This window comes from Labrus mixtus, chromosome 2, assembly GCF_963584025.1.
Source record: "Labrus mixtus chromosome 2, fLabMix1.1, whole genome shotgun sequence".
NCBI classification, from domain to species: domain Eukaryota; kingdom Metazoa; phylum Chordata; class Actinopteri; order Labriformes; family Labridae; genus Labrus; species Labrus mixtus.
Genome location: NC_083613.1, coordinates 6,683,519 through 6,705,549, shown reverse-complemented (window position 1 = coordinate 6,705,549; position 22,031 = coordinate 6,683,519). Strand labels below are relative to the sequence as shown.

General features: G+C 40.0%; 1 protein-coding gene across 3 annotated transcripts in view; it reads left to right on the top strand.

Moving 5' to 3' along the window:
• The window catches only part of usp34 (ubiquitin specific peptidase 34), a 64,050-nt gene that overhangs the window by 30,883 nt on the left and 11,136 nt on the right, over positions 1-22,031 (top strand). Inside the window, exons 21-66 of one of the 3 annotated variants that reach the window (XM_061049031.1) lie at positions 848-1,002; positions 1,624-1,737; positions 1,953-2,052; positions 2,303-2,453; positions 2,545-2,671; positions 4,116-4,266; positions 4,415-4,515; positions 5,041-5,256; positions 5,656-5,781; positions 6,211-6,333; positions 6,735-6,818; positions 6,959-7,045; positions 7,244-7,444; positions 7,526-7,608; positions 8,021-8,061; positions 8,202-8,326; positions 8,748-8,900; positions 9,584-9,688; positions 9,846-9,940; positions 11,080-11,384; positions 12,588-12,751; positions 12,855-12,920; positions 13,241-13,387; positions 13,659-13,715; positions 13,867-13,944; positions 14,480-14,574; positions 14,718-14,890; positions 15,014-15,164; positions 15,374-15,452; positions 15,532-15,585; positions 15,674-15,769; positions 15,859-15,923; positions 16,332-16,407; positions 16,604-16,651; positions 16,750-16,815; positions 16,929-17,009; positions 17,507-17,592; positions 18,166-18,334; positions 18,571-18,645; positions 18,838-18,989; positions 19,082-19,235; positions 19,319-19,363; positions 19,591-19,695; positions 20,354-20,501; positions 20,939-21,243; positions 21,678-22,007. In XM_061049031.1, coding sequence (XP_060905014.1) covers positions 848-1,002; positions 1,624-1,737; positions 1,953-2,052; positions 2,303-2,453; positions 2,545-2,671; positions 4,116-4,266; positions 4,415-4,515; positions 5,041-5,256; positions 5,656-5,781; positions 6,211-6,333; positions 6,735-6,818; positions 6,959-7,045; positions 7,244-7,444; positions 7,526-7,608; positions 8,021-8,061; positions 8,202-8,326; positions 8,748-8,900; positions 9,584-9,688; positions 9,846-9,940; positions 11,080-11,384; positions 12,588-12,751; positions 12,855-12,920; positions 13,241-13,387; positions 13,659-13,715; positions 13,867-13,944; positions 14,480-14,574; positions 14,718-14,890; positions 15,014-15,164; positions 15,374-15,452; positions 15,532-15,585; positions 15,674-15,769; positions 15,859-15,923; positions 16,332-16,407; positions 16,604-16,651; positions 16,750-16,815; positions 16,929-17,009; positions 17,507-17,592; positions 18,166-18,334; positions 18,571-18,645; positions 18,838-18,989; positions 19,082-19,235; positions 19,319-19,363; positions 19,591-19,695; positions 20,354-20,501; positions 20,939-21,243; positions 21,678-22,007 — 5,708 coding nt within the window. Of the gene's footprint in view, positions 1-847; positions 1,003-1,623; positions 1,738-1,952; positions 2,053-2,290; positions 2,454-2,544; positions 2,672-4,115; positions 4,267-4,414; positions 4,516-5,040; positions 5,257-5,655; positions 5,782-6,210; positions 6,334-6,734; positions 6,819-6,958; positions 7,046-7,243; positions 7,445-7,525; positions 7,609-8,020; positions 8,062-8,201; positions 8,327-8,747; positions 8,901-9,583; positions 9,689-9,845; positions 9,941-11,079; positions 11,385-12,587; positions 12,752-12,854; positions 12,921-13,240; positions 13,388-13,658; positions 13,716-13,866; positions 13,945-14,479; positions 14,575-14,717; positions 14,891-15,013; positions 15,165-15,373; positions 15,453-15,531; positions 15,586-15,673; positions 15,770-15,858; positions 15,924-16,331; positions 16,408-16,603; positions 16,652-16,749; positions 16,816-16,928; positions 17,010-17,506; positions 17,593-18,165; positions 18,335-18,570; positions 18,646-18,837; positions 18,990-19,081; positions 19,236-19,318; positions 19,364-19,590; positions 19,696-20,353; positions 20,502-20,938; positions 21,244-21,677; positions 22,008-22,031 lie in introns of all 3 variants that reach the window. The other 2 variants (XM_061049040.1, XM_061049023.1) reach the window with 2 other exon arrangements.

Below are 22,031 nucleotides of genomic sequence, written 5' to 3'. Positions count from 1 at the left end.
GTCAAGATATCTTCAAGTAAACTTAGATTTCCTTACAGCTCCACGGGGTAAATGCAAAAAACAATTCATTTTTCTTTCCTTCTAAAAAGAAAAATCAGCATTCCTTCACAGCTGTTAACAAAGCTAACAACACATGTCCTCTACTATTCCCGTTTAAACCCAGCTGTGCAAAATACATTGATTTATTTTGAGAAGTTTTTCACAGATAGCAAACTTCTATGACTGTAAATACAGCCTCTCTTTTTCTTGTAAGATTAAGTAATAATCTTTTCCCATTGTTTCCTCTTCTTTATCTTTTTTACTGCATCTTGTGCATCTTCCTCTTCTTTTTTTTGTCTTCTTCTACATCTGTGTCTTCTTGATTTTACTTGTACTCTTCGCTTCCATGTCTTCTTATTTGTCTTTTTTCCTGTGTCGCCATCTTCTGCATTTTCTATTCCTCCTTGTTCCTCCTTTTTTCATTCTCTTGCTTTTCTTGTTGTCGTTCTTCTTCTATGCCTTTTCATTTTTATTGAATTTCTTTTTCTGGTTCTTCTGTTTCTCCTTGTTATTTTTATTGTTCTCTGCTCCCTTTTCTTTGTCTTCCTTTTCTTCACTTTTTAGTCTTTGTCTTTTCCTACTCCTTCAGCTTTTTGTCGAGTGTAGAGTTGAGGAGTTGAGCTTTACCAGTGCTATTTTAGAAACTTGAATGCTAAAAAATAGTGAAGCAGACTAAAGGCATGAAGGAAATAAATGAGACATTCATTTTTCACACCAGTCTGTGTTTCTTCTTGTACAGATGGAGTGAAATCTGTCTTCACAACCTGTTATCTGCCTGTGTGTAACTGTGTGCGTTTGTGTTTCTCAGGACTGAGTCTGGAGCAGGTGGACATCCTGTGGCACTGCCTGGTGGAGGACTCAGAGTGCTATGACGACGCTCTGCACTGGTTCCTCAATCAGGTCCGAAGCAAGGACCAGCACGCCATGGGCATGGAGACCTACAAACACCTGTTCCTGGAGAAGGTAGAAGAAGAACAAACAAACACAACAATAATAAGCAACTGGTCGAAATTTTCCACTGGGTCGACTAGTTTCATTTGCAGTGATTTCTCTCTCTCTTTGAGTTTCTGGGTTATGTACAACTTTCAACGTCTTGTTTTTTTTTTCAAGTAACATCTGTACCTCAAAAACTCAGTTATGCCACAAGATGTCTACCTTGGATATGTCCAATGAAGAAATATATTTACCTAAATCTGGGTTATTTCTCCATCCATCCTTTTTCCAAAATAATATTAATTAGGTTGTTTAGCCAGCCACATGCTATCCCAGCATGTATTGATGCACAATGAAGAGGAAATCTGATAACATTCACAGAGTAGCTGCCATGTTTTCCTTTTAAAAATGCAAACATGTAAGTTTCAGACAAATCCATTGTCAAAAGCAGAGCTATCCAGCATCCCTCGCAAAACTGTCTGCGAATATTATTTTCTGAAAATAAAATGCATGCATGACCACATCCAGTGACAATAAAAGATGTGAAAATGAGTCACCTTAGATTGAAGTAACATTACTCTGCGTTTTCTTTTATACTCAGCTGGAGTGGAAACATGCTTTTGTGTTTCAACTGTCTGTTTGTCACTCCAGATGCCCCAGCTGAAGCCAGAGACCATCAGCATGACCGGCCTGAACCTCTTCCAGCACTTGTGTAACCTGGCTCGCCTCGCCACCAGCGCTCTGGACAACGCCTCCAGCTGTGAGGTAATCAAACTCCCTTTAATGCATAAGAACACTGTTTTATAGGACGCATACTTAACAATTGCATTGAAAAAATACTTTTTTTTTTATTTCTGTAAAATAAAATGTTTTCAGATAAAAATGTTTTATAAATCTGCATCCTGATAAAGTTACTTTGGGTTCAAACTGACCTGTTTACAAAAAGTAGATACAGTTAGCTCATGTGTGTGTGTGTGCAGTTGTGCGGGATGGACCAGCTGTGGGGGATTGCTCTGAGAGCTCAGTCTGCAGATATCAGCCGAGCTGCCATCCAGTACATCAACTCCTACTACATCAACGGTGAGTTTAAGTCAGGAAACACACACAGTCTGCAGACTGTAATGCAAATATAGTGACTTTCATAATAGAGTTGAATTGTGTGTGTTACCATTTAAAGTTGTTGGCTGTGAGTGATATTTGTGTTTGACATGTTAAAAAAAACTAGAATATGTATTTATTTGCTCGTTAATTAAAGCAGATTTTAGTTAAACAATGTCACCATTGCATGAAGTTTTTTTGCGTATGTTGACATATCCAGCTGGTAAGACAGGACTGGAAAAGGAGCAGGAGTTTATCAGGAAGTGCATGGAGAGTCTGCTCATGGCTTCAGCAAACCTGGAGAAGGACTCTCACTCCAGCCTGACCAGCATCGAGAGGGGCCTGCTCATGCTCAAAACTCACCTGGAGGCCTTTCGAAGGAGGTAAACACCATCCAGAGCTGCTTGCAAAAGGTATATGCTCTGTCCTTATATAAACGCAGCAAAATAACATATTTCCCCTTTTCTCTGTCAGGTTTGCATACCACCTGCGTCAGTGGCAGATCGAGGGGACGGGGATCAGCAGCCACCTGAAGGCCCTGAGTGACAAACAGTCTCTGCCGCTCAGGATTGTATGTCAGCCTGCCGGACTTCCTGACAAGGTGACACATAAACCTTTGATATAACAAACTACCTGACTTAATTCTGTTATCAGAATCAGAAATACTTTATTAATCCCAGAGGGAAATTCGATTATTATTATTATAAAGACATTAGATATTGGTGATTACTAAAGATGAACTTTTACACACTGATTGAAAAACATTCTGGCAAAGGAGATGATTTCAAAAACAATACGAGTCATCCTTCTTAAAGAGATATCATTGTGGTACTGTTATTGGAGTAATACATACAATCTGCTGCAAAATAGTAATCTTCCATTTTTGTTTGTAAGAAAATGTATAATTATTAGTGCAAAAAGAAATTTAAAAAGTGTTTCAAACTATGAAATAACATAGTTACAGTTTGTCATGTAGCTCCTAATTTTAGATACTCAAAACAAAAGTATTGAAAACGGTCTGAGGTTCTGCAGTTGTAAACAAAAAGGTTTATACTAACTGCATGCATTCATTGCATATCATTTCAAATAGTGTCATAGTGTTATATCTACACATAGTAGCTTGAATAAGTGTCAAATCAGTCTAGCTTTGATTTGTTGTTGTAGGGATGTTTTGATTTACAATACAAATAAGGAAAATTAGACAAAATGTATATTTAAAAAATATATACAGTATATATAAGCAGCAGGGCCCTATCTGCTTCTGTCTTCTCCTGCGTCACTAAATTAGCGCGTGGACCAAGGTGAGCAGACAAGTAGTGACCAAAGAATATATTTCAATTGATATCCCACACTGGGGAGCAGAATTGAAATTTTCACTCGCTAAAACCACTGCATGTGCCACAGAGATTAGTACGTACTTTGGTGTTTTAAGGAGTTTGGCAGATAATGAACATGTTAGAGCCAGTTACATTCACTTTTCAAAAACACCGTAACTAAGCTCAGTCGTCATTATGTCTTTGTACATTCAAGATTCAAGATTTTTTATTTGTCACATGCTCATACAGATGTGCAGTGAAATGTAAAGACTGTTCTGCAAGGCCATGCAATAACACTCAAACTCAAACATTCATATTGATTCTGAGATGACGGGATATTGGTGTCCCAGCGGGAGCTCCACATACACACACAGTCAGAAATGCACAAACACTCAGCCCTGCGCTCCCTCTCTGGCTCTGCCAGTCTCGTCATGGTACAGAGAGGGGATCACTTTGTGCCTCTATTACACCTCTACAACATTCAGAATGAAGGCGAAACATCACGGTGACGTAAATATCGCGATTTGAAACGGTAGTCTGACAAAGGCTACAAATTAATTGTGGAGAAAATTCAGTGTCCTTCTGTGCTCCAATCCCAGAAAAACAGACTGACTCTGAAGAGATATATTTTTATTTCTGCTCAGCCAGGTTTTTTTTCTCATATTTTAATGGAAATCCACACCTTCTATCAGTCAATTATGCTATAAAGTAAACTGTGTGTTTTTGCAGATGACTATCGAGATGTATCCCAGTGACCAGGTAGCAGACCTGCGGGCTGAGGTGACCCACTGGTATGAGAACCTGCAGAAGGAGCAGATGAACCAGCAGGCTCAGCTGCAGGAGTTTGGTCAGAGTGGCCGTCAGCAGGGCGACTTTCCAGGTCAGCTCCCACAGATCCTCCTCTTCTTACTCCTAACTTATAAACAGGCATCTCTGAATTTACTAAAAAAAAGCTAGTTCTATTTGTTTTGCTGTTGTGTCAAAAGTCTTTGTGAGCATTCGTTGAGATCCTGTCCTGTGTCCTGCAGGTGGTCTGATGGGTCCAGTCAGGATGATCTCTTCAGGCCATGAGTTGACCACAGACTACGATGAGAAGACTCTGCATGAGCTGGGCTTCAAAGACATGCAGGTGATGACCTGCTTTTTTTTTCCTCTTATCTCTCCAGAGTATTGATTGGTCTGACTCAATATGTTGGACCCTGATTATTACCTAAGTCCCACAAATAACACAAACAAACCAATCAAGTGAGGCATCAGTAGATTAGCATCTCCAGTTTTTTTAAAGTTAAAATTGACTGTTTTTGTCAATTGCATCTTGTGGCTTTAAAGATGGCAATGAAACATCTGTTTTTAATTAAAACAAAGCATCTTAATTCACAAAGCTCTATCATAGCAGTTATTCCTTACAAAACAATGTAAGACTCCTTGAAAAATAAACAGAGAACGTTTTAGACCTTTTGATTTGGTAGGTCACAGCCCTTCTCCTTGCTGACAAAAGAAGCAATATGCAGAAATGTTTTGTCTATTGCACCCTAAAATATCTACGTTGTGGAATCCTCCTCTTAAAAGTGTGAAAAGTGTCCTGTTGCTCTCTCTTCTGAAATATAAAACACAGATGAATCGTCACTTCCTCATGTTTGTCATTTGATCCCAGATGGTGTTTGTGTCTCTCGGAGCTCCTCGGAGGGAGAGGAAGGGGGAGGGTATCCAGCTGCCGGCCTCTTGTCTGCCTCCTCCTCAGAAGGAGCACATCCCCATGCTGCTGCTCCTCCAGGAGCCACACCTCACCACGCTGTTCGAGCTGCTGGAGATGCTCGCATGCTTTAAACCACCCAGGCCAAACGCTGAGATGGTCCACGACAACCCAGAGGTGTGTGACTGAGGGAGTAAACCGAGTGATTAAAGTTACTGTGGATTGTTACACTTTGAATTGTATCTAATGTTCAAGTACGGAAGACGATTAGGGCCTAATGGGAACATTTTGATTGTGATTGTATTAAAGAAAGAAAAAATGACTCGAGATCGGCATTCTGACTTTCTTTGCAAATTAAACTTCTTAGAAAACTCTTGAGTTGTCATATTACAAATTTGTTTGTTGCATATTTTAAAATTTTCCAGACTAATAAAGTCAGAATAACGATACTGACTCTAGAACATTCGTTGTTGTACATCTTGATCTCTTATGTAGAGGTCTGGCTTAAAATGGGTGGAAGTTTACCTGCACATTTCTGTAGTAGCAGAATAATATTTGATGTGTGTGTCCCTGCAGAGTGTGCGGTGTGAGGAGCTTCACCTTCACGCAGAGAATCTGTCTCGGCGAGTTTGGGAGCTGCTGATGCTGCTGCCTACATGTCCCAAGATGCTTCAAGCTTTCCAGAACATCTCAGACGACGCGGTCAGTCCCCAAACTAACCCTAATAACTTCAATTATTTTCTGGGTAAACAAACTGAAGAACAAGTGACGCTGTCAGAATAATTAGCTCTGTGGTTAAATGAGAAATGAATATGATTACAGCAAGTTCCTCATGCACAGAGTTCAGTCCAAGACTCAGCAGCTCAGGGTTTGTCTTCAGCCCTCAGCCCCTTGCTGCTTGTCATCCCCATTTTCTCTCCCCAAATCCTTAAAACACACAATCTTAGATCATGTACTCTTCATACACAAACAGAAGATTGAAGTAATGAGAAAAAGTTCATAGTTAGAGTTTAAATTTTTCAGACAAAGAGTACAGATAAATGAAACACAGAGATCAAATACCTCATCTAAAGACGGTTAATATATATAGCCACATAACGAATATGTGTGTGTACTCCTGTGCGTCTGCAGAATGGGGAGGGTCTATGCTGGAAGGAGCTGCTGAGGATTAAAAGTCCACACAAGCTGCTGTACGCTCTGGAGATCATCGAGGCACTGGGCAAACCAAACCGACGCATCCATCGGGAGTCCACTGTGAGAAAACACAATCTATTAAAGCTCTGTTGACATACAATGTCCATTTGAATGTTTTCCTCCTTTGTTTTGGAGTTTTCTATACTATGGGAAATAAATACAGAATGTTCTAATTTTCATTTTGTAACTTTGAACTCAACCAAAAAAAAATAGGTATAATTGGCTGTACAAATAAGACTTCTAAAAACACACCAGGTTGTGTGCACAACAACAGCTCATATAAGCATATTTAAACTGACATACTGATCTTCAATTATATTCAATGTTGGTTGATTATAAATGTCTGTTATATGATTATAGTCAAGCCAGAGATTCAAACATGCACCTAACCACAATGCATGGACATTTTATGGATAAACTTGGTTCTCTTTTCACACTGTAAATCTGTGTTTGTGTTACAGGGTAGTTACAGTGATCTGTATCCAGACTCCGATGACTCCAGTGAGGATCAGATAGAAAACAGCAAAAACACCTGGAGCTGCAAGGTACAACACTGAAACATCAGACCGTCTGTGACAGAAAAACTACTCCGCCTTCCACTTTAAGATTAAGATTTATATAAATAATATAGATTTTAAAATGGTAATTTACAACTAATGTTGTGCTCTCTATCTCTCCCCTCCAGTTTGTTTCTTCTGGAGGTCTGCAGCTGCTCCTGGAGATTTTTAACTCTGGCATCCTGGAGCCCAAAGATCAGGAGTCCTGGACTGTGGTACGACCAATTAGATTCTTTCTGAGTGCAACTTTAAAGGGAAAGTTTTCCTAAAAGGGGAAAGAAAAATGTAATAAAGACTTTATTTAGAAATGGATTATTATTCAAAGGAGGGTTTTTTTTGTCTATTTTTTAATCAAGATGCAGGTTTTAAAGTCTTGTGTCATTAGTTCATGTTTTTCTCTGTCTCCTCTGCAGTGGCTGCTCGACTGCCTGGCCTGCCTGCTGAAGTTAATCTGTCAGTTCGCGGTGGATCCTGCAGACCTTGACCTCGCCTACCACGACATCTTTTCTTGGTCCGGCCTCGCTGACAGCCAAAGGAAGAGGGCATGGCCGGGGAAATCCCGAAAGTCCACCGTGGAGCATGGGAAAGGCCTGCACATCCCCCGACTCACTGAGGTAGACGCTGTGAAGGCAGCAGGTGTTTTTTTCGTCACTCTGCTGGTTTGATTATGTGCTGATCTGTGTGTCGCTTTGCAGGTGTTCCTCAGCCTAGTACAAGGAACCAACCTCATCCAACGTCTGATCAACGTGGCCTACACCTACGACAACCTTGCACACAGGTGACATAAAATATAAAAAAAGTATTTAAAAAAATTGTGGAATTTATTTATTAAAAAATCTGGTATAACTTACCTTTTCAATTCAAGGCTATTCCTCTAAAAATCCACTAACGTAATGCTCTTTCAGTGTTATAAATTCCAACTACTTAGTGATAGATAACAAAGTGCTTTCATGACACTTTCAAGAAAACTGTGAAGAAGTTGGTATTGATTAATTTCAACTAATGACATTTGAAAACACACTATATCTCCCTCTCTGATTCACATCTTGTACCTGAACATTGCTAAAAACTGTAATCCATATTTTGAAAAGATTAGTTGCCACAGCTGTTTGACTTTGTTACTATATTGACGTTATATAAAATTTTTGCTTTACACATTTAACTTGAGCATGTTTCTTGTCGTTAAACAGAGTCCTCAAGGCTCAGTCAGACCACAGGTCTCGCCATGAAGGTGAGAATTAACAGAAATAGTTTGGCTTCATTATATGATGATTAATGATGACTCAGCACAAAAACAATCATGCCTGATTAATGAAAAAAAACACACCTGATGTTCAGCAGTGATGTTAATGTGATGTTTTTTTCCCGTAGTGACTCATTACTCCATGTGGTTGCTGGTGAGCTGGGCTCACTGCTCCTCCGCTGTGAAGTCCAGTCTGGCTGACAGTGACCACCTTCATGACTGGCTGAAGAAACTCACCCTGCTGGTGCCCGAGGTGAGCCGGTCCAGACAATTCCCAGGATGTACTACGAGTACCAAATTCAACCTGCTCTCTCAAATAAGATCCTTTTTTCCCCCCTCCCACCCCTAGTTATAGTTATATCTTGCCGAACGAACATGATGACATTTTTTTGTTCACGAGCTTCAGAGGTGCCGATTGTTGTTTTTTATTACACATGGGAGCCAGAATATCCCCTCTGTTCTTGAGCTAAGCTAACTATTAGCTAGTGTCAGATTCATACAGAACATAAAGTTGACCTTGATGTTTTCCCCTGTGGTATTGAAAACAAATTAAAAAGCAAATCAAGACTTCAGAACTGTGGTATTAATAAGATAACTCATTTGTAGAAGATAAATTAAAGTTTTTGTTTGTCAGTTTCTTATCAGATTTTTTTTGACATTTTGTTTATTTCCAGCCGGCGGTGAGACACGAGGCGTGTAACGGCCTCTACAAACTCTCTCTGTCGGGTTTGGAGGGCGGAGAGTCCATCAACAGATCCTTCCTGCTGCTTGCTGCATCCACACTCCTCAAGTTCCTGCCAGATGCTCAGGCCCTCAAACCGCTGAGGGTGGGTCTCCTACCACTCACACACTAAAATGAGCCCCATCGAACACACAAACACACACAAATGAAAGTCATCTGCAAGCTACACTCTGTGTCAGAAGTCCTCACGGATGATGATCTGACTCAATTTGAGCTTTGCCATAATAAACCAGTTTGTCTCTAAACAGCATTTCCCCTTTGATTGGAGAAATGCAGGAGAGACTGGAACAAGCTTTGAGCACAGAGGATGTTCTAAAAAAGTTATGTTTACACTAAAAACTGTGTCTACTGATGAGGTCAACAAATGTGTTGAAGGCCTCTACTTTCTGATGTAACATTTAACAGAACTAGAGACTTTCCTATTAAGTAATTCCACTGTTGATTAAACCAAGATTTAAATCATACTAGGAAAAAAAGTAACCCACTGAGGTAGCAGTATATCTCCCATATACTGCTAGGTAAAATTCAGTATTTTTCAGTGGAGACCGGTGGCTTTGATAAGAGTAATGTAAGGGCTGTTTTTGGTTCAAAAAATATTTAACCTTAATATGAAGATCTGTATCTGCGGTGTCCTTTTTTTATTGTCTTCACCTTTTCATAATAACAATTTGAGTCTGTGACCGATGCAAATTATTTACTTCACTTTACATGGATACTACTGAATGCATAATGTGTGCAGAGTTTAGTAACAGTAACTTGTTTTTTCAGGTGGAGGATTATGAAGAGGAGCCTCTGTTAAGGACGGGCTGTAAGGAGTATTTCTGGCTGCTCTGTAAACTCATTGACAACATCCACGTCAAAGACGCCAGCCAGGTGAGAACTTCAGACCACAGCATTGATTATCACATTGATCTTCAGTTTCTTTATTGACCTGTTGTTAGTGCTGCTGTGATGTTTTATTGACCTGTTGTTAGTGCTGCTGTGATGTTTTATTGAGCTGTTGCTAGTATTGGTCTGTTTGAACTCACAGAAGGTCTCTCCCTCTCTGTCGCTGGCCGGCTCGATACAGACCACCCTGCTGGACCTGGACGCTCTCGCTCGACACCTCGCCGACTGCATCAGGAGGTCAGTTTTTAATCCCCCGTTCTTTAGTAAGAAGATAGGAAGAGTGTGTTTTATCTTTTACAAAGAAAACAGCCACGCAGTTACAGAGGACTTAAAAAATCTTCAGTGAAAGAACAACATGTCTTGAATCCATTTTCCCCCCAATTTACCACATTTGTAAGAAACACTGTGTATTTTCCCCTAATTTTAGCTTTTAACATTCTTTTGACCCAAATCTGTAGAGGAACCATTGTTCAGTTACTTATCTGAGTGTGTGGTCTAGACGGTTTTGTCTCCTAATACGGATTAAAGATGGATTTAGAACTAGTCTCATTCCAGGTCCTTCCTTGCAGTGTAATCATCTGTTCACCAGCAGACTAAGTATTTTAATTGTTCTGCATTATAGTAATCCTCCAAGCAAGGAAGAGACAATCTCCCTTTCTCTTTGAATAACTGAAGTGTTTCGAGTCTGACCAGGTTTCCTGCCTTTCTATTCCACTCATTAAACTGTTTTATTGGAATCTCTACCACAGATTAAATTGCATGTCTTCATGTGGTTAAAACATTTACCCTTTCCCTATAACTTTTTATGTGTTTTTCATTTATACTTTAAATAAAAACCATATTGTTTATGACGAGTGTGAGTTTTGGCAAACTGGAATCCTGATGGGAGAGGGTTGTGTTCAGACATACTGTGTGTTCTGTTACTTTAATTAGAATTCCTGTTTCAAACCTTGTTGACTCTAAGTTAATGTGTTGAATCGAAAGATTTTTACCAAGGGTCCATGTGATTTCATTTAAATGGTCGTAACACCTAAAACTATAAAAGGAAGCTGGCGGGCTCACTGTGTGTCGGTTAATGTTGAGTAATAAAAGGTGCGCTGTAGTAGGGACAAATCGCAGAAAAAACAACAGTAGACCAGCTTACCTTCTTTTGGTAGTGGAGTGGTCTCTGAAGTGGTTACAGGCACATGTGTGTGGGAGAGGTTAAGGTGGAAAGGTAAGAGATAAGAGACCACTCCACTACCAAACGGAGGAAAGCTGATCTACTGTTATTTTTTCTTGTCTTAAGACCTGTTAGAAACTTTTCTGAAGCTTTGTGATCGACCCTTTATGAAATTAAATAATAGTTGAAACCCCGGGGTTTCCTCTTTCTGCAGCCGTGAGATTCTGGACCAGCAGGACGGGATGATCGAGGACGACGGGTTGACTGGCCTCCTGCGTCTTGCCACCAGTGTCCTCAAACACAAGCCCCCTTTTAAGTTCTCCCGTGAGGGTCAGGAGTTCCTGCGGGATGTCCACAACCTCCTCTTCCTCCTGCCCAGCCTGGCTGACCGCGCTCAGCCCAAATGCAAGTCACACGCTGCCCGGGCCGCCGCTTACGACCTGCTGGTGGAGACGGTGAAGGGCTCTGTGGAGAACTACCGTCTGCTCCACAACTGGGTCATGTCACAGCACATGCAGGGTGAGCTTTTCCACATACTTATCTTTTGTACTTTAAAATAATTACCTCACCACATTCTTACCACATTGGATGCATCCCAGATTCCTTTTCAGATTGAACAAGTTTGGGAAAGAATGTTGATAATGTTGCAGTATTTCAACCATTTGACCATTTATCATAACAGAACAGTGTCCAAAACCCCTGAAGATTATAGAGGATAAAGTGAGGAAAAACTGTCTCCAAATGATTCATGATTTGACTGGTAATGATTAAAATCACGAGGATTTTTCTGAAGGTGAATGTGAACCTGTATTAATTGATTAGGTGGCACAAAACCATATTAAAGGCTTCGAGGTGTTTTGGTTCAATGTTGGAAAACTGAAACTACAACAAATGGGGTTTGATTTTCTGTGAGGTTTCATTGTATATAACTCTTTTGCAAGCTACACTCTGTGTCAGAAGTCCTCAGGGACAATGATCTGACTCAATTTGAGCTTTGCAATAATAAATCCAGTGTGTTTCTTTAGAGCATTGTCACTCTGGTGGGATTAATGCAGGACACACTGGGACAGCCTGTCCAATACATGTCTATATCCTTAATCTATAAGGAGATAAAAATTGATGAGTGTGTGTTATAGAGTCATATAAGCAAAGCGACAGTGGCTTAGTGGTTGGTGTGTGTGCATGGTCATGGTATATATGTATATATTTATTTATATTTAAACAAAAGAAAAGAGGAAATGAAAGAGATACAAAAATCCTTTAATTTTAATACTGTATATATATTTTATTTTTTATTAATAATCTATCTTCTAATTGTACTCCTTTAACTACATATCCAAAGAGTTTCAGTGGTTGCTAATATCAACTTTCTTCATATTCAACTAAGGATGAATTGAAGCCAGAAATGTCGATTTTATTAAATTCAAATACAACAAGGTAAACATTCTACCAGGTGTATTAGATACATCAAAACACTGGGGCCGATAGCTGAGATGTTGACAAGCGCCCCATACACAGAGGTTTAAGTCCTGGAGAGCGGACGGCCTGGTTCAAATCTGACATGTGGCCCCTTTCCAGCATGTCGTTCCCCACTCTCTCTCTCTCCCCTGTTTCTGACTCTATTCACTGTCCTGTCTCTAAAGTAAAGACAGAAAAAAGCCGGAAAAAAAGACACATCAAAACACTGAAAGTTAAAAGTTCCTTCTGATATTTTTCCTCCAGCCTCTCACGCCCCGTACAAATGGGACTACTGGCCTCACGATGACGTCCGGGCCGAGTGTCGCTTCGTTGGTCTGACTAACCTGGGAGCCACCTGTTACCTGGCCTCCACCATCCAGCAGCTCTACATGATCCCAGAGGCCCGCCAGGCCGTCTTCACTGCCAAGGTCAGAGCCTGAGAAATAGACACGAGACGTACAGATGTAACTTATCTTCAAATTCAAAACAGAGTGTTTATTCTCATTCTTTGTGTGTCTGTGAATGTTACAGTATGCTGAGGATATCAAACACAAAACCACTCTTCTGGAGCTGCAGAAGATGTTCACATATCTCATGGTGAGTTCTTCCATTCAAATCCTACAACTATGTTTAAAGTCGGCCTTTATTTTTTCTTTGGTTTTTATTCAACAAAGTGCAGAAGGAAGGAAATGAGAGCTACAAAAATATTCTGGAAGTCAAAACTACAACTTCATTTTGTATTTTTTTTACTTTAAAAATTTGAGTTTGTACGGTTAATTCAATCATATTTATATTAAAAAAGGTATGAAAAGCACAAAATCAGACCCAATAAAAAGCCTTGAATCACACACACACACACACACACACCCATAATGATGAGACACTAGCCTCAGTGTTGATTCTCTCTGTGTTTTCAGGAGAGCGAGAGGAAAGCGTACAACCCCCGGCCCTTCTGTAAAACCTACACCATGGACAAACAGCCTCTGAACACCGGGGAGCAGAAAGACATGACCGAGTTCTTCACTGACCTCATCACCAAGATAGAAGAGATGTCCCAGGAGCTGGTGAGCACACGCCTTTACAAAAGTCAGAACAATAAGAAAGAAGAAAGACATCATAGAACTTACATATCTATTATGGGTTATTTGAATTGGTTTTATTTCTTAAATGTCTGAATTCAACATATTTGACCAATATAAAGACCAGAGAGTGAATATCTTTTAGGTAGAAATGATGGAGTTGCATATTTAACAGCATGATTTATGAATAAACAAAATGTAGTTTGAATCTAAATGTGCACAAAACAAATGAATTAATCAGAATTTGATTGAACAGAAAAACACAGTGAAGACTCTGTTTGGAGGCGTCATCACCAACAATGTTGTCTCTCTGGTGAGTTTCAAGCAATTTATTTATATTTTAAGAAAGAATATTAAACTTTCATGTATTTTTCAGACTTTGTCATTGGTGTACATGGCTGAAACATTTAATTAGGACTGTAGGTGTAACTGTTTGAGTGACACCTGATACTGTTCTCCTGCAGGACTGTGACCACGTCAGTCAGACTGCAGAAGAGTTCTACACCGTCAGGTGTCAGGTGGCAGACATGAAGAACATCTATGTGAGTAAACAAAACACTTACTCAGCCAGGGGTGGAATGTGACTAATGCTGTTATCAGAGTACACATTTAGGGTCATTTATACTTTATATAAGGTGTCAAATTGTCAAACAAAGATTAAACTTTTCTCCATTACATTTGTCTGACAGCTTAAATATACAGAGGGCATTTTTTAACCCTTCCTGTCCAGTGCAAACAAATCTTCTATAAATGTGTTCTTTTTGAGTGTTTGTGATAAACACATAGATTAGCTTGAGCTTCATAGAGATTTTTCTCCAGGAGCAGCTGGAAAATTCCTTAGTCATGAAGCCGAAATTACAGCTGGTTTTCTCATAAATTACACTTCATACACTTTATTAAAATAAACACATAAATATAGCAGTAGTATTTATCCTAACACATCATATATACAGATATATATAATAATAATAATATATACCTACCGTGGAGGTTTTTATTCATTTATTTATTTAGTAAAGCCCTTTAATTCTTATCAAGCACAAAAACATATTTCCATCTCTTTCTGTCTTGATTCAGGAATCTCTGGATGAGGTGACGATAAAGGACACTCTGGAAGGCGACAACATGTACACCTGCTCCCAGTGTGGCAAGAAAGTCCGTGCAGAGAAAAGGTCTGAATATTTGAAGAGTCATTCCTATCTATGAAGTAGCAAGTAACAAAAAAAAGACAACTTCTTCAGTGGTTATTTTGAATCCTGTGTGAAGTATCCTTTAATCTCCCTCTGTCTAACTCTTTGTCTCTCTTTTCCCACAGAGCGTGTTTCAAAAAGCTGCCCCGGATCCTGAGCTTTAATACCATGAGATATACCTTCAACATGGTGACCATGATGAAGGAGAAGGTCAATACCCACTTCTCCTTCCCCCTACGCCTTGACATGACGCCGTACACTGAGGACTTCCTCATGGGCAAAGGGGAGCGCAAAGAGGGTTCGTCCACACATCACCACACACACTAATGAAGAATTATTAGGGAACCAAATAGTACTCAGGGTTTTTTTTTTAGCTGGAGGGAAAACCAGCAGTTAATTTGAATGCGTTTCTTTGCTGCAGGTTTTCGGGAAGACGGTGAGGCTAAAGACACGGAGAGCTACGAGTACGATCTGATCGGTGTCACAGTTCACACAGGCACAGCAGACGGCGGCCATTACTACAGCTTCATCAGAGACATCGTCAACCCTCACGCCTACAAGAACAATAAGTGGTGAGGACAGAAGCATGTTGGAGAGGAAATAATGTTTTAAAAAGTAATTCTTATCCAACCAATCAGTGGGGATTTTGCCCATCTGAGTTGCTAACTAAAAGTGCTCGTTCATGCCTGTGAAAGTCTTGGTTGCTCTTTTACAGAAGACATTTATCCCTGTCGGTGTCCTTTCTTTAAACATACATTAAAAAGAAGAACATTTCTTGCAGGTACCTGTTCAATGACGCAGAGGTGAAGCCCTTTGACTCAGCACAGCTGGCCTCTGAATGCTTTGGTGGAGAAATGACGGTATGAGCTGCAGTCTTAACAAAAAACCAAAAAGAATTCATTTTCACTTTGACTTTACTGACATCAGTTTCTCTTGTAGACCAAAACCTACGACTCTGTTACAGACAAGTTTATGGATTTCTCTTTTGAGAAGGTGAGGATGATTAGTTTAATTTCATTCTATATTTCATCACTACCTTTGTTTTTCAGAAGGTTAATAAAGTATATGACTGTCCTTGCAGACACACAGTGCCTACATGCTCTTCTATAAGAGGGTGGAGCTGGAGGAGGAGAACGGGAAGGATTTTAATTTTGACGTCTCTCCTGATCTACTGGAGGTACAAGGGGTCTACTTGTTTAAATAAAATAAGAAAAAACATATTTCATTTACTTTTAACTCTTAAACTTTTACGTCTGACTCTTTCAGTGGATTTGGCACGACAACATGCAGTTCCTCCAGGATAAGAATATATTTGAACACACTTATTTTGGGTAAGTATCAAATCTGTCAATTATACCAGGGGTTCCTAAACGTCATGCTATGGACCCCCTTATAGCTTTGTCCTCTGGCAGGACACCCCCTAGAGGCTAGAGTGGGATGAAAGATTGGCATAGAGAAAGAACACAGATGTTGTTATGAAGTGGTTAGAAACATCTAAAAAGATTTCTATAAATGTTATTGTCACAAATAATGTTGAGTTGATTTTTATTTAGTTCCATTTTATCCATCTTCCCCCCCCCAAGTTTCTGTGTGCACCCTGGCAAACCCCATGGGGCATGGGTCCCCTACTTTGAAAAACAGTGCCTTGGACATTTCTAGAGATTGACTCATCATTTGTTTTTATAATCGATATTCATTCGTCCACTTTTTTTTACATATTTTTTATTCCTGTTTTGAAGTTTCATGTGGCAGCTCTGCAGCAGCATCCCCAGCACACTACCAGACCCTAAAGCTGTCTCCCTCATGACAGCCAAGGTGAGACATGTGAACCACTTTTAAACCTCAATGTCAGGTTAACTTCACACTTAACTTTCACATTTGAATCTGAGAAATAAACATGGCTATGGTAATAAGCCAGGTTTCTTAGAATTAGAGATAAAGGGAGGTTGTCAGGGACTGAATAAAATGTACCGGTACATTTTAACTGTTACTTTGTTTATTTTGTTTGCAGCTCAGCACATCATTCGTACTCGAGACTTTCATTCATTCAAAGGAGAAGGTAAACTCACTGACCTTATTGCAGAACATTTCATATTTGTAACTTCTTTAAGTTTGAATTAGTGTAAACACTGACTGATGTGTGTCTGTCTCCTCCAGCCCACCATGCTGCAATGGATTGAACTTCTCACCAAACAATTCAATAACAGCCAGGCGGCCTGCGAGGTTGGATCAAAGCTCTCACACTTATTTTACACGAGGGTTTTAAGTGTTTGTTGTGTTCGTTAGAATGGACTGCAGTGAAATAATCTCAGTTTTACATATTTGCTCGGTTTCAGTGGTTTTTGGATCGGATGGCTGATGACAACTGGTGGCCGATGCAGATCCTCATAAAGTGCCCAAATCAGATAGTCCGACAAGTGAGTGATTTATCATTCTGTGATTTTAAAATTAGTGCATTTTAATTTATGTTCCCATTTTTTTCTGTTTCAACTCTTTGCTTTCCTCTTTCCTTACTTTCATCCCTGTTTTAACCTTAAATGTATTTTTAAAAGACTTCACTTATTTTTAAAACTGAGCCCTGAACCCACCAAAGCTGCCATTTAATCCATTGACAACAAAAAGTCAAATACATTCCTTGGAAATGTAGTGAATCAAGTATGAAACATAGAAATACATGAGATAAGTACAGTATGCTCAAAATGTTATTGCCTCTATAAATTCAGTTCTTAAGTAAATGCATTTAGTGACAGGTTTAAAATGACATTGTACCAAAGTCTTGAGGTTAATCACTTAAGACAGTGCAGAACAAAAAGTTTGTTTTAGAACCTGAATTAAGGTGTTTAAAGTTCCTTCTTTAAATTGTTTCATGTTGTGTAAAAACCAACACACACTCAGTCCTGTCTTTGTTTTGCAGATGTTCCAGAGGTTGTGTATTCATGTCATCCAGAGGCTTCGTCCAGTTCATGCTCACCTCTACCTGCAGCCCGGCATGGAGGACGGGTATGTTAAACCATGTTTAATGTTAACTTTGTTATTGCTCATAGACCTAGAAAAACAAAAAACAACTTAGTAATTACATTTCAGATGTCAGATGTTTGTTGCTCTGCATGTTTGTGTTTTTATTGGTCTTCTGTTTCTAATGAAATCCAAACCTTAAGATGACATTTTAAATAATATTTTGTTTGAATTTTTTTATACTTCTCTGACATTGAGTACGTACCATGACCCATTTAACTCTATAATAAATGGCTTACTCCTTTAACCGTGCCATTAGTGATGTGCAGCGCAAACCCTCAGTGTTGTGTCTGATATTCGATGGCAACAGAGATCCAAACAGGAGCTGTGTGTCGCTCAGTGTCTCTGTCGCTGTGAACTCTGAGAAAGATTTATGGCTCCACATCAAACACACACACAGACACACACACTTCAGGCAGATTAACAAATGCATTTGAGGTTGAATAAGTGGTTAAAATGTGTTGGACTGGATCAGATTCAGAGTAAAAGGCCTCAGCATAAATCCAGAGTGTCATGAGCAGTTTGCAGTGAAGTATTATTTTCCTTCCCATGTTTCAGCTCTGATGACATGGACAGCCCGGTGGAGGACATCGGCAGCCGATCCTGCGTCACTCGCTTTGTAAAGACCCTCCTGTCCATCATGGAGCACGGAGTCAAACCTCACAGCAAACACCTGACTGAGTACTTCGCCTTCCTCTACGAGTTCGCCAAGATGGGAGAGGAGGAGGTCGGTCTGAAATCATTTATCTAATCTGGTTTTTGTGATCTGAATAATATTTTCCTCTCATCCACTACACTATCACTGCTCTTCTGAACCATTTTAAATCTCAAAAAGCCTTTTTGAAGTGGCACAAAACATTTCAAATAAAAAACTGTTTGACAATTGAGTTTAATGATGGATTACATTTCTCTTTCTGGATTTTTATTAAATCAGTGATTGTTTATTCTGTTTTGTGTCTGCAGAGTCAGTTCTTATTATCACTACAAGCTATTTCCATCATGGTGCATTTCTACATGGGGACCAAAGGTCCTGAGAATGTAAGTCTTTTTTTTTTTCATTTTTATGACTAAAATGAACAAACAAAACTAATGATTGTGAGATGTTGTGGAATAATTTCTTGTTTTTTAAATCTGATATTTGAGCTTGTAGCCCTCTTGTAGTAAGTGACACTTACTTATAGATAACATGAAGGTAAGATGATTGTTAAAATGATGACTGTCCTTCCTCAGCCCCAGGTGGAGGTTCTGTCAGAGGAGGAAGGAGAGGAGGAGGATGAGGAGGAGGACATCTTGTCTCTGGCGGAGGAGAAGTATCGTCCTGCAGCTCTTGAGAAGATGATCGCCCTTATTGCTCTGCTGGTGGAGCAATCTCGCTCTGAGAGGTATGATTGCAGTACACCGGTTCAATGAGTATTTATTTCATTGTATTTGATAAGTTTGAAGGATCAGGGTTAATCTTTATGTTCCTCTCCAGACATCTAACTCTGTCTCAGAGCGACATGGCGGCGCTAACTGGAGGGAAAGGCTTCCCCTTCCTCTTCCAGCACATCAGAGACGGCATCAACATCAGGCAGACATGCAACCTCATCTTCAGCCTCTGTCGCTATAACAACCGCCTGGCTGAGCATGTAGGTTTAACACAAAGGCATAAATTACATTATTTTTGCAGCAAGCAGTGAAAATCCATTTTCACATTTTCTCTGTGTTACAGATTGTGTCGATGCTCTTCACTTCCATCGCAAAACTAACTCCTGAGGTAAGCAGCAAAAACAAACAACAAAAGCAGCTGATGAATTCATATTTAATCTTTTCTTATTTGGCATGTCTCTTCTTTGATTGTGTGACTTTATTTTTTATTGAGTTTAAAACTTATTCTTCTTATTGTGATGACAGTTTTTTAGAGATCAACATAAAGATAAAACACAAGTTTGAAAAGAATAAACTCTAATCAACAGGTTTTATTTGTCCTTCTCTCTCCATCAGGCTGCTAATCCTTTCTTCAAACTGCTGACAATGCTGATGGAGTTTGCAGGTGGACCACCAGGGATGCCCTCCTTCGCCTCCTACATCCTCCAGAGGATCTGGGAGGTAAAATACTGCCACAGAAATTCAATGTGCTGTCCGTTTGTAACAGCTAGGTAAAATAGTTAAGGTTATCCTAGAGGTATGCAATTTTCTTTTGAACCAGTGATTTCTGGATGATCTTTTCAGAATAAGGTTCTGAAGGATGACTAAGAATATCTTAATTATTTTAGATGTGTTTTTCTCAGGAAATAGCTCTAATGACTCACATTAAATTAAGAAAATTTGGATTTATTATTTTTTTGAAGAATTTCTTTGAGCCTTCAAGTTAAATCATGCTGCTTTTATGACACAGGTCTGGTCCAAATAATAATTAAATGCGCTCAAAAATAAAATAATCTAAATTTTCATGCAACATCCTCAACATAAAAAGCCTAAAAAAAATGTGTCCTTGCAAGTTGCAAACTTTTACAATGCTCATACAATGCTCAATGACATCTCAGATGAAGAGTTTTTGTGCGACTGTTCACATGACTTCTTCAATGGGGTCTGTATCGGACTCCTGATGCATATGAAAGTGGCTTGAATCTGATTTGAAAAGATCAGATCCCATGTGACTCGTGCTGTTCACACTGTCATAAACAATCAGCTCTGAGTCATGCGAGCCTTGGAAGTTTTTCCTGTCTTGTGTGTCTTTATTTACTTTTGTGTTCCTTCCTGTCAGGTGATCGAGTACAACCCGTCTCAGTGTCTGGACTGGCTGGCTGTTCAGACTCCCAGGAACAAACTGGCTCACAGCTGGGTCCTGCAGAACATGGAGAACTGGGTGGAGCGCTTCCTGCTGGCCCACAACTACCCCCGTGTTCGCACATGTAAGAGCTTTGAAGTTTTGACTAATTAACATGCAGCTGTGACACTCACCTACTCAAGAGTTAATCACTTAGATGAATATAAATATGGGCTGGTTCATAATATAAACAACACTATGTGAAGGCAAGTGTGCAGATAAGACTGTGTGTATTTTATATGGTGCATTAAAAGGTGATAAGGAAAATCATGTGTTCCCATTGTTACCTATTTTCTGAATATAAATAAAATAAAGAGAATTGGGATCTTTAAACAATAAAGAATAATATTTATCATGACTCAAAAGATAAACTGGGCAATAACTGAAGATTAAAATAATCTGACCAGCAAAACAATGAAAAAATGTTTACACTAAGTTGATTAGAAAAGCAGAAAGAGTCGTGACATGTACACAACAGTCTTCGCCCTGTTGCTAACATCCTCTGTCTCTTTCTGTTTGAAGCGGCGGCGTACCTCCTCGTCTCCCTCATCCCCAGCAACTCTTTCCGTCAGATGTTTCGCTCCACACGCTCCCTCCACCTGCCGACCCGAGAGCTGCCACTGTCCCCCGACACCACCGTGGTCCTCCACCAGGTCTACAACCTGCTGCTGGGGCTGCTGGGACGCGCCAAGCTCTACGTGGACGCCAGCGTTCACGGCACCACCAAGCTGGTTCAGTACTTCAGCTTCATGACGTACTGCCTCATCTCCAAGACCGAGAAACTCATGTTCTCCGGGTACTTTATGGACCTCTGGAACCTCTTCCAGGTACCAAGAGCGCAAACTGAATCAATATTTAGAGAGTATTTAATAAAGTTTAAATATCTTATTATTGTTATTATATAATATACCTGTTCTGAGGTACAGGTTCTTTAGGTACAAAGAAATTCCGTCAGGTAATTTTGAAGTGAACGCTGGATGTTTGATACAGAAGTAAAGTGTTTTTTTGTACGACATGAGCCTCAGCAGCTGATTCCCTGAGGGATTAAAAAACCGACATGTTGGCTTAAAGGTTTAAATAGTTATCATTATTCCTTCAAGGACTGTTTTTTCCTACCAAACGCTGAATTCCAAAAGTGCAGAGCATCCACTGCAAGTGTAATCAATGAATAAATCCCAATCTCAGAATAATTGAAGAAGCATTGTTTTTGTTATTTGCAGCTCTTAATGTTGACAGTGTTCTCCTCTCGATCTCTCTTCAGCCTAAACTGTCAGAGCCTGCCATCGCCACCAACCACAACAAGCAGGCTTTGCTGTCCTTCTGGTACAACATGTGTGTGGACTGTCCAGAGAACGTCCGCCTAGTGGTGCAGAACCCCGTGGTGACCAAGAACATCGCCTTCAACTACATCCTGGCTGACCACGACGACCAGGAGGTGGTGCTGTTCAACCGTGGCATGCTGCCCGCATACTACGGCATCCTGCGCATGTGCTGCGAGCAGTCGCCCGCCTTCACCCGACAGCTCGCCTCGCACCAGAACATCCAGTGGGCCTTCAAGAACCTGACGCCGCATGCTAGCCAGTACCCCGGGGTGAGCATACAGGCTGAGAGATGT